Source organism: Myxine glutinosa, chromosome 9 (assembly GCF_964187855.1).
Source record: "Myxine glutinosa chromosome 9, kmMyxGlut1.1, whole genome shotgun sequence".
In the NCBI taxonomy this organism is placed as follows: domain Eukaryota; kingdom Metazoa; phylum Chordata; class Myxini; order Myxiniformes; family Myxinidae; genus Myxine; species Myxine glutinosa.
In genome coordinates this window covers 149267027-149279094 of record NC_136269.1, presented here as the reverse complement: position 1 = coordinate 149279094, position 12068 = coordinate 149267027, and the positions used below count along the sequence as shown (strand labels likewise).

The following is a 12068-nucleotide window of genomic DNA, read 5'->3' as shown; positions in this document are numbered from 1 at the left end:
ACATCGTTTGAACTTTGGCCGATGTCATTATTTACTTTTAATGATGTTTATATACGAATGAAAAAGAAGATAATTGGTTTTGGGTCGTCCTTTCTGCATATCTCATGGGATTGTAGGTTGGAGAGACGACCGTGATGGCGGGGTGTGTGTTGACATTCTCTCAAGCAGGGATTCAACCCATGTCCTTATAAAAGGCCTTTGTCCGAGGTCACCGAGTCCGATCGGTGCAGCCGTTTGTGCGGCACCCGGAAAAATAACGTTATGCGGGAGTCCAAACCTGAAAATGCTGGAGGCCAAAGCTGAAATTGGAAAAACAATATACCCTATTTTACTCCAGGAGATCCCAGGATTACCCACCCAAAATATCGTTGCGATCGGTTCAGCCGTTTTTGCGGTACCTTCGAATGGATGGACAGACAGACAGACAGACAGATGGACATTTGGTGAATTCTAGTAAGATTTGCCCGTTTTTTGCTCTCGTAAACTTATTTTTAACCTCGTGCAGTTTACTGCTTAACTTTGTACCATTTCAAGTTATTCACTAGACTTGAATTGCTTAAATTTCAATAAAAACTGAAAGAATTGAGGTGTTCAAAAGCTTTTGACCGGTAGTGTGTATATATATATATATATATATATATATATATATATATATATATGTATATATATATATATATATATATATATATATATATATATATATATATACATACATATATGTTCATTTATTTATTGTCACGTGGCTGGGTCTGACCAATGTCACCCTGTCGTTGGAGCTCCTGTCATTGGAGGTATTGACATATAGGGTTGGGTTTCTAAGGCTTATATCAAAATATTAACTTATATCAAATAAGTCTTTTAAGGTGAAAGCGCGATGACGTCACCACGTCACGTGGCACGAATGCGCGCCTGTGTCGTTGGAGGTATTGACTTCTATAGGGTTGGTTTTCTAAGGATTATATCAAAATATTAACTTATATATCAAAAAACGCCAGGAACGCGCCAGGAACCAGGAACGTATCAAAAAACGCCAAAAAAAACGCCAGCTTATATCAAAAAACGCCAGGAGCTTTTGCTACTCCTGGAGAGAACCGAGCTTACCATATTCACACTGCATTCAATTAACTGTTCTTTACCATGTACCCCAAGGATTGTTGCAATCCGAGGCCAAACTTGGTGGCGCAACGTGTTGGAGGCAAAAGGCAGCAAAACATATCTTATAGTTAAAATGAGGTTTAAAATAAATATGGAGATAAGGGCAGACAAGATGCTATCAATAAATATACGGGACAGATCAAAAGACAAATGAGGAGGGAGGAACATGCAATTATGTACAATGAAAATAAATAAGCGATGATGGTGGGAAATACCAATACCGGGACACGCTCAACAATAGGGAAAGAGTGAGGGCACGAGCAAGGCACGAGCTGGTTTTGGGTCCATGCAGGCTGGTGTGGCACAGGGCTGGTGGATGGCTATATGGTTGTCAAGGTGGATCCAAGTGATTGGAGGCGGCATCCCCATTTCCAGTGAAGTGCTGCTCTGCACGATGATAAAGCAGAGGTATGGCAATGAGGATAAGTGTCCAAGCAAAGAGAGAGGAAAGGAATGTTACCTCTCCAATGGTCCGATTCCAACTCCAACTGCCTTGTGCAGCACTGATACAGTCCTCGTAAACTTTCGGACCATTTGTCATGGCCCTCATAAACATCTGTGCCGGAGTTCGGCAAAGTCTGTCATAAAGGCTAGAGGTTTGAGGGTGGGGGTGTGGCAGAGGAAACCTGAATCCTATCCAGGTTCCTGCTAATAACTCTTTGTCTTTTTGGGTTTCTCCTGATTAGTGTGGTATGAAGTGTTCTTAAAAGTAGCTCCCGTAGGAATTTCGTGTTAAAATTGATTTTTTTGCTTTTCTGTATTGAATTGGGGTCAAACTATAGGAAAATGATGGGGTTCAAATTTTCCTGGTCGTGGGTCCCCTTCTGGAGGGCCCTTTCCGCCAGCTGACCCCCGGGCTCTATATGAACTCGGAATAGGACCTTCACCATATGACCCACTAGCTCCGCTTAAAATTAACCTACTTTCATAATCTTAGTCATTTTAGGGTTTTTTGATGATGCTGAATCCATTTTTGACACTTTTAAAGTGACATATGCATTCATTGACCCCCTGTCATGGGCAAGGTCAGGGGGCAGGGTGGTGGGGGGGCAATGGACCCCCACCCTGTAATAACCCTGCGCTTATCTTGGGTAAATAAGAAATCAAGGTGTCCGATATTGAGTTGTTTGGGGGATTTTTTTCATAAAAATGAGTCAATAAATGACACATCCTGAGCGATGTACACATTGTATCAAGGGAACCGACTTAAACTGAACCGTCTGATGAGATGATCCAGCGATTTTTACACAAGACGATACATGAAATAAAAACTGAAAATACCAATCACAATGTACATCTTTATTATTGGGTTTATTTCACAATGAAAAACCAACTCGGATGAAAAACATGATTTACAAGAATTGTTGTAAAAATTGGCAATGTACCGTACCTTCGGTTTGTCCTTTATTGATCAACTCAGAATGTTTTAATTTACACAAGTACATAGTAATATTTAAAATTATAATCCATACCAAGAACGTAATTATTTATCATCCTCGTCCTTATCCACATCAATCATCATCACATTAAACTATTTGCTGATTTATTCATCATCCTCATCGTCATCCTCGTGGATATAATCCTTAATTACGTTTCCACAATCACTGCCATAGCACTTACATGTAGAGAGAAGTACAGGGAAGTCTGTTCTTGAAGCAGCTGCACCTTCCTTAACACCCTGATTTACATGCACATTTCGTCAGTTCAATCACAGCTCGAGGGGTGGGAAGGGCGAGACACCTCAACATAAACACCTTCCTTAACATTCCAACCATTTTCTTCAATGGGAGGAAGAGCCGGACAGTTGGTAGTGTATGACCTATCACGCATGGCAATGTAATTTGCACGTGCGATATGTGTTAGTAAGGCAGCACGAGTAGGAGGGAACATCACTTCCTCCAAGTTCTTGGAACAAAACATTTCCCATCTTAGAGCTGATAGGGTTGTGGGACCTGCCGAGCAGTACACGCGGCAGATGAACTGCTCCAAACCCTTGACCTGTGGTGGCGATTCACCATTGATCAGGAAACTCGGAATAGGACCTTCACCAAACGCCCTGATGCAGTTGATTGCTGGGTCACCTTCTTCAAGCTCCATGTCAGCACCAACCCAGGTCTTCTTGGAAATACCCACAAATTTCCCACCCCAGTCAGCGCCGGTGAAATTGTGGAGTCTAATGTGTCCTTGGCATTTGTGACGTCCAATTACTTGCACTTGCTCGACCACATCAATTTCTCTCTATTTTGTGCCCTTACTGGTCATGAACTTGAGGCGAGTTAGAGCTCCAAGTCGACCATGAGAGACCAGGTCAAGAAGAAGCGAGAGAACGTCAGTGTCTGGTGACCAAACACGACCAGGTCAAGAAGAAGCGAGAGAACATCAGTGTCTGGTGACCAAACACATATCTCCCGCAAAGCGTTCTTGGCTGCAGATGATACTTATCTCGCACCTTAGAATGAATGGTGAGGGGCAGGCCAATTGAGAGAGGTGTCTGGACAGTCTGCTGAACCCCATCTTCCTTCTTTGGTTGATGCTTCACCTGACGAAGACAGGGGGGCTCCCAGAAAACATGGGGGCTCCAGAATGAGATCGAGGGACAGGAAAATTTGAACCCCATCATTTTTCAACATCTAGACTCCAAATCAAACTGAAAATGCAAAAAAATCTATTTTAACACACAAATCCTATGGGATTACACTTCATACCACACTGGATACTCCATTGCTGTATTTGGTCAGTTGTTTCATTCAGTCTTGTGCTCATTTGCAACTGTCCATTTCTTCAAAATGTTCGGCCAGGAAATTATGTCCCAAACAAATCAAACAATGTTTTTGGCAGCAAAAAAGTTACAGCAATCAGTGTTTTTGTTACAGATCTGTGGCACATAAAATTGGAAGTGCCATGTTGAAATTGACTGCAGGTGCAGAATTTGTTTTGGTGTTGTGGTGCAGAATTTGTTTTGGTTTTGTGGTGCAGAATTTGTTTGGGTTTTATAATGCAGAATTTGTTTTGGTTTTGTGGTGCAGAATTTGTTTTGGTTTTGTGGTGCAGAATTTGTTTTGGTTTTGTGGTGCAGAATTTGTTTTGGTTTTGTGGTGCAGAATTTGTTTTGGTTTTGTGGTGCAGAATTTGCTTTGGTTTTGTGGTGCAGAATTTGTTTTGGTTTTGTGGTGCAGAATTTGTTTTGGTTTTGTGGTGCAGAATTTGTTTTGGTTTTGTGGTGCAGAATTTGTTTTGGTTTTGTGGTGCAGAATTTGTTTTAGTTTTGTGGTGCAGAATTTGTTTTGGTTTTGTGGTGCAGAATTTGTTTTGGGTTTGTGGTGCAGAATTTGTTTTGGTTTTGTGGTGCAGAATTTGTTTTGGTTTTTTGGTGCACAATTTGTTTGGGTTTTATAATGCAGAATTTGTTTTCGCTTTGGGGTGCACAATTTGTTTGGGTTTTATAATGCAGAATTTGTTTTCGCTTTGGGGTGCAGAATTTGTTTTGGTTTTGTGGTGCACAATTTGTTTGGGTTTTGCGGTGCAGAATTTGTTTTCGCTTTGGGGTGCAGAATTTGTTTTGGTTTTGTGGTGCACAATTTGTTTGGGTTTTGCGGTGCAGAATTTGTTTGGGTTTTATAATGCAGAATTTGTTTTGGTTTTGTGGTGCAGAATTTGTTTTGGTTTGTGGTGCAGAATTCGTTTTGGTGTTGTAGTGCAGAATTTGTTTTCGTTTTGTGGTGCACAATTTGTTTGGGTTTTATAATGCAGAATTTGTTTTCGCTTTGGGGTGCAGAATTTGTTTTGGTTTTGTGGTGCACAATTTGTTTGGGTTTTGCGGTGCAGAATTTGTTTGGGTTTTATAATGCAGAATTTGTTTTGGTTTTGTGGTGCAGAATTTGTTTTGGTTTGTGGTGCAGAATTCGTTTTGGTGTTGTAGTGCAGAATTTGTTTTGGGTTTGTGGTGCACAATTTGTTTGGGTTTTGCGGTGCAGAATTTGTTTGGGTTTTATAATGCAGAATTTGTTTAGGTTTTGTGGTGCAGAATTTGTTTTGGTTTGTGGTGCAGAATTTGTTTTGGTGTTGTAGTGCAGAATTTGTTTTGGTTTTGTGGTGCTGAATTTGTTTTGGTTTTATAATGCAGAATTTGTTTAGGTTTTGTGGTGCAGAATTTGTTTTGGTTTGTGGTGCAGAATTTGTTTAGGTTTTGTGGTGCAGAATTTGTTTTGGTTTGTGGTGCAGAATTTGTTTTGGTGTTGTAGTGCAGAATTTGTTTTGGTTTTGTGGTGCTGAATTTGTTTTGGTTTTATAATGCAGAATTTGTTTAGGTTTTGTGGTGCAGAATTTGTTTTGGTTTTGTGGTGCTGAATTTGTTTTGGTGTTGTAGTGCAGAATTTGTTTTGGTTTTGTGGTGCAGAATTTGTTTTGGGTTTGTGGTGCAGAATTTGTTTTGGTTTTGTGGTGCTGAATTTGTTTTGGTTTTATAATGCAGAATTTGTTTAGGTTTTGTGGTGCAGAATTTGTTTTGGTTTTGTGGTGCTGAATTTGTTTTGGTGTTGTAGTGCAGAATTTGTTTTGGTTTTGTGGTGCAGAATTTGTTTTGGGTTTGTGGTGCAGAATTTGTTTTGGGTTTGTGGTGCAGAATTTGTTTTGGTTTTTTGGTGCAGAATTTGTTTTTGGTTTTGTGGTGCACAATTTGTTTTGGTTTTGTGGTGCACAATTTGTTTTGGTTTTGTGGTGCACAATTTGTTTTGGTTTTTTGGTGCAGAATTTGTTTTGGTTTTTTGGTGCAGAATTTGTTTTGGTTTTTTGGTGCTGAATTTGTTTTGGGTTTGTGGTGCAGAATTTGTTTTGGTTTTTTGGTGCTGAATTTGTTTTGGTTTTGTGGTGCAGAATTTGTTTTGGTTTTGTGGTGCAGAATTTGTTTTGGTTTTTTGGTGCAGAATTTGTTTTGGTTTTTTGGTGCTGAATTTGTTTTGGTTTTGTGGTGCAGAATTTGTTTTGGTTTTTTGGTGCTGAATTTGTTTTGGTTTTGTGGTGCAGAATTTGTTTTGGTTTTGTGGTGCAGAATTTGTTTTGGTTTTTTGGTGCTGAATTTGTTTTGGTTTTTTGGTGCTGAATTTGTTTTGGTTTTGTGGTGCAGAATTTGTTTTGGTTTTTTGGTGCAGAATTTGTTTTTGGTTTTTTGGTGCTGAATTTGTTTTGGTTTTTTGGTGCAGAATTTGTTTTGGTTTTGTGGTGCAGAATTTGTTTTGGTTTTTTGGTGCAGAATTTGTTTTGGTTTTTTGGTGCTGAATTTGTTTTGGTTTTGTGGTGCAGAATTTGTTTTGGTTTTTTGGTGCTGAATTTGTTTTGGTTTTTTGGTGCAGAATTTGTTTTGGTTTTGTGGTGCAGAATTTGTTTTGGTTTTTTGGTGCAGAATTTGTTTTGGTTTTTTGGTGCTGAATTTGTTTTGGTTTTTTGGTGCAGAATTTGTTTTGGTTTTGTGGTGCAGAATTTGTTTTGGTTTTTTGGTGCAGAATTTGTTTTGGTTTTTTGGTGCAGAATTTGTTTTGGTTTTTTGGTGCTGAATTTGTTTTGGTTTTGTGGTGCAGAATTTGTTTTGGTTTTTTGGTGCAGAATTTGTTTTGGTTTTTTGGTGCTGAATTTGTTTTGGGTTTGTGGTGCAGAATTTGTTTTGGTTTTTTGGTGCTGAATTTGTTTTGGTTTTGTGGTGCAGAATTTGTTTTGGTTTTTTGGTGCAGAATTTGTTTTGGTTTTTTGGTGCAGAATTTGTTTTGGTTTTTTGGTGCTGAATTTGTTTTGGTTTTGTGGTGCAGAATTTGTTTTGGTTTTTTGGTGCTGAATTTGTTTTGGGTTTGTGGTGCAGAATTTGTTTTGGTTTTTTGGTGCTGAATTTGTTTTGGTTTTGTGGTGCAGAATTTGTTTTGGTTTTGTGGTGCAGAAGCTAAAATTAGATTTATTCACGTAAACAAAATATTGAGGAATTGACATTTTAAACCATTTTACGTTCATCTGTTCAATATAACGTATCGTCAAGCGATGAGGTGTCATTGAGTCTGACGTTCCATAACTGATGTTTCACATGTTTGTTCATATGGTGTCGTTTTTCTAAAGGGCCATTTTAAGTTGCAATGAAAGGAAAAAAAATTACGACTCGGAAAAGGAGGGTTGGAGGATAAGGGAGAATAGCAAGTCGGTGGTGTTGGGAAGAATGGAGGTAATGAACAATGTCGCTGTGTTTGCAAAGCGATGTGCAGTTGCCTCTGTTGTTAAATGTTGTGCACGCTTCTTCTAACTGTTTCATGTTTTATCTACATGTTGCAACTGTGAGGTAAATAAATAAATAAGTGAATCAATAAGGTTGCATATTCTTAGGGCAGTCTCTGACATGCTGAGGTTGTTTATTCTGAGTGTGAGGAAAGCACCTCAAGTGAAGGAGCCACCAAGGCAGGCCGAAGGCGCAAGCTGCTCGAGGCTTTGAGAAACCTGCGGTTGAACCATCGTGGGAATATTCACCACGTTGTGGAACCCACATTGGCGGACTATAGGCCTGTGCACGATTCAACAGCTGCGGCTTCGGGTTGCACTTTCAGACACACAGATAGTGCATGTGATGACCACAAAGAAGAACTTGACGGAGAAGGAGATGAATGAAAAGGACACTTATTGCCTGTTATGTGAAACGAAGTTGTAGCAGTTTTTGAGATTTTTTTGAATTTTTTTTTTTTTGTGCTACTGACTCAATATCAAAAGTGTTTTTTTAAACATTTTTTAAATCAATAAATATTCGGATATCTGAAAACATTTGTTGATAATGAGCTTTGCATCTGCTCCACAGCGTTTGGGAATGTGAAATACGTGTGCGCTTCTTGAAATTTCTTGAAATGAATTCAAAACTTCTTGAAACTTTAAAAAAATGTTTTCTCTTCTTCCCTTAATGGTTCATTTACGTATACAGGTAGTGTGCACTGTGCATGTAAAATAGGTACATTTTGACTCCACCATTCTCCATACACTCTGTTTACTTCTTTCCACGTCCTCATCCTCTCCTGTTTATTTCCAATTCTTGGTCCATCCTATTTTCTCCCTGAAGTTTCCTCCTTCCAATCTCTCTCCCATTATTTGGCATTTTTTTCCTGGCCAATTCGCATATCCTTTGTAATTGGTACATTGGCTGCTCGGTGATCGTTCGCATGCAGCGTAGGGTTGCCCTCAGTCTTTGCACGGGCAGCTAGTGCCACTGTTGTGCTGTTCAATGAAATGTTGATTACCTCTTTTATTCCCTTCATTCTTGTTTACATTTGTGGTGTAATATTTACTGCTCTCACAATCTGGTAGCTTCCGATGCATAACATGCCTTGTTTGAACTCACCTTTCCTTCAGCAATTTGAGCCATGAAGTCATTTTCTCTTGTTTTCTGCAATGTCATCAAATGGTGTTAAATAAACTCTCAGTGCGGTTTTTGTGGCTCTCTTTTATTCTCCATTAAAACCCCTTCATGCCTTAAGGTGGTGCAATTTTAGGTAGTTCAGGTGCGGATGGGTGATTGTGATGCCTGTGTCAGGGTCTCTTCAAAAAGTCAAAAGGTTTAGTCTTCATCACTAAAATAACAAAACCAGGTGATGTGTCTGCACCTGCACCACTGTTCCTCTGCCCACTTGTTTGTCCTCGCACCTGGCTATGAAATTATGTCCATGGTGAAGGTTGTGTTGATACCATAGATGATGTTTGAATTGATGGATTGAATTTGTGGTGTGGATAAAGCGCAGGTGTGATGATGATGACATAAAGAGCCTCTTGTTGTCCAAGTTGCTTGTGCTATTTGTAAGGTAATGCAAATATTTGATTCAAAGAATCCAAGTTAACTTATCTTTTATCCCCGACAGGAATCATTTGACACATGGTAAGCCGTAATTACCCCGTCATGAAGATTGAATTTGGTTTTCACCCATTTGTACCAAATTACCCAGAAGAACAAGCAGCTCACACCATATGGAGTGTTGCTTGCTGCAGTGGACGAGGCGACCTCATGTTTCCTCAAGTTATCCTCAAGTTATCCGGATTGTCCTTTGATTGTCTCCTGTTTCGATATCTTTTTTTTCTCTTCTTGGAAAATCCGCTCTTTTCTTTGCGGTTCTTTTCCCAAAGTCATAACAGTTGGAGTCGTTTATTGTATTTCTCTTTGAATATTGCTTGTAAGAGCATATTTGCCATAAGTGAATTTGTTGCCAGTTTGACTCGTGTACGCCTTTTTTGCACAGACATCTTTGCGTACGCCTTTTTTGCGCAGACATCTTTGTGTACGCCTTTTTTGCGCAGACATCTTTGTGTACGCCTTTTTTGCGCAGACATCTTTGTGTACGCCCTTTTTGCGCAGACATCTTTGTGTACGCCTTTTTTGCGCAGACATCTTTGTGTTCGCCTTTTTTGCGCAGACATCTTTGTGTACGCCTTTTTTGCGCAGACATCTTTGTACAAATGTTTTGCACTCACTCCGAGTTGGCCTTGATATTTGGATTCCAAGTGTCGCTTCCCAATAATCCAGGTTCATTTTCCCTTTGATCTCTGATTTTAGCAAAAGTATTCCTGATGGAACAGGAGCACTCGTTAACTTGTGTGCACTCTAAACTTATTGAAATCTGAATGTATCGCTTCCACTCGGCTTTTATTCACGTTTTGACGAATATTCAGTTGCAAATTGTGCAAGTCCAATGGTTTTGTACACCGTGTGTTTCCAAGAAAATGTTCTCCATTTCCCAAGTGGATGTCAAAGCAGGATGTCATTGTTAACCCGTTTGACTGAACGTGTCTTGGGATCCATCTTGTAGGACATTGGGCGTGTTGATGGGAATTTATGAGTCCTGTGATGGTAACTGAGTTAGGTATGAGGACACCTTGCACTATTGTCTCGGTATTTGGAATCTCATGTACCAAGGTGTTGTTATCTTACTGTTTACTCAATTCAAAAGGAGAGTGTGTGTGTGTGTGTGTGTGTGTGTGTGTGTGTATGTGTGTGTGTGTGTGTGTGAGTGTGTGTGTGTTTGTGTGTGCGTGCGCTATGATGTACATTGCTTCCCTTGTATATTTGCCTGCATCTTTAGATGACATGGTGGATACATGTACAGTGTACAGTTAGAACAGCATCAGCAGTTTGAACACGTTTTATTGAGTCTTCTATGACTATGAATTGAACATTAAAACAAACAAAGTGCTCATTCATTCTTGTACTTTAATGTGCTCTCCAGCGGAATATTTACATACAAAATGTGCACGATATAAACATTCTATGTTTAGTGGTGTAATTCACGCATCCTCATATAACAAACTGTTTATTGTGTGAAGTAAAAGGATACATGCGTGCACTTTGCATGGGACTTTAAAAGAGTCAGGCGATGCTGCTGGCAGCACCAGTGTGTGTGTGTGTGTGTGTGTGTGTGTGTGTGTACCTGTGTGTGTGTGTGTGTGTGTGTGTGTACCTGTGTGTGTGTGCCTATGTGTTTGTGTGCCTATGTGTTTGTGTGCCTGTGTGTGGGTGTGCCTGTGTATGTGTGTGTGTGTGTCTGTGTGTGTGTGCCTATATGTTTGTGTGCCTATGTGTTTGTGTGCCTGTGTGTGGGTGTGCCTGTGTATGTGTGTGTGTGTGTGTGTGTCTGTGTGTGTGTGCCTTTGCCTTTTTGTGTGTGTGCGTATCAGGGTGTGCCTGTGTGTGTGTGTGTGTGTGTGTGTGTGTGTGTGTGTGTGTGTGTGTGTACCTCTGTGTGTGTGTGTACCTCTGTGTGTGTGTGTGTGTGTGTGTGTGTGTACCTGTGTGTGTGTGCCTATGTGTTTGTGTGCCTATGTGTTTGTGTGCCTGTGTGTGGGTGTGCCTGTGTATGTGTGTGTGTGTGTGTGTCTGTGTGTGTGTGCCTTTGCCTTTTTGTGTGTGTGCGTATCAGGGTGTGCCTGTGTGTGTATATATATATCTGTGTGTGTGGGTGTGTCCGTGTGTGTTTGTGTGTCTGTGCCTGTATGTTTGTGTGTGTGTTACACCCATTGTACAGTCGAGCATTTGCCCAACTGTGGGGACACGTAGGGCATGTATGGCATGTTAATGCTAAATTGAATGTAATAAATGCTTTCGACTTCAAATTGGTGACATTGTGTTTTTGATCCATTTTTGGATTGTTTTCCATGATATTGCTAAGATGTGTCAGATCTCTGCTTCGCCTAATAATTTATAAATTCCATCGGATGGAGATCCAAACAGGTAATGATTGAAGAGGAGGAGGATGAGTTTGTTTAATCATTTATTGATGCCTTCTTTCGTTATTGATATGGTGAACAGCAAACTGCATAGTTTTTGCAAAGTTTGTTGTTTTCTTCAATTAATTTGTCAACAACAACTCAGGTACATTGAGTTATTGAGTTATTGGGGCCTATTAGGGTTTTAATGGAATTTTCCCCACAAAGCCAAAGGCCATTCAAGGTGGGTGCCACACAAAGGAATGTACTGATATGAGACATGATAATAATAATAAAGGAGTCTTATCTAGCCCCATCAAGCAGAGTAAACTACCCTCATGGTGCTTCACATTATCATGCGAACGCACACACACCGCACACACACACACAAACATACACACACACAGACACACCTTCACTCTTGCCCTATTCCTCTCCCTCCCCATTCAAAACCCCCAGATGTGTACTCCCCCTCCTCCTCCCCTCCCTCCCCCGCACACGTACACAGACATACTCTCGATCTCTGTCCCACCTCAAACCAAAGGGAAAACAGGACTTAGACTTTGAAAGACTTGTGAAACAGATAGGTTTTGAGGGAGGTTTTAAAGGCAGGAAGAGAGTCAACATGTCGAACAGAGGAAGGCAAGTCATTCCAGAGCAGAGGTGCAGCAAAGGAAAAGGATTTCTCGCCAAACGACTTGGTGCTGGTG

The 12068-nt window shown here is 40.3% G+C and overlaps 1 protein-coding gene across 7 annotated transcripts in view; it reads left to right on the top strand.

Annotated features, from left to right (window-relative positions):
• PPM1B (protein phosphatase, Mg2+/Mn2+ dependent 1B) overlaps window positions 1-11265 on the top strand; it is an 88660-nt gene extending 77395 nt beyond the window's left edge. For 5 of the 7 annotated variants that reach the window (XM_068127925.2, XM_068127926.2, XM_068127927.2 and 2 more), the window contains exon 6: window positions 7549-8598. In XM_068127925.2, coding sequence (XP_067984026.1) covers window positions 7549-7791 — 243 coding nt within the window. In that variant the 3' untranslated portion in view covers window positions 7792-8598. Of the gene's footprint in view, window positions 1-7548; window positions 8599-9023 lie in introns of those variants that run through there. The other 2 variants (XM_078785040.1, XM_078785039.1) reach the window with 1 other exon arrangement.
• The last annotated feature ends 803 nt before the right edge of the window (window positions 11266-12068 follow it).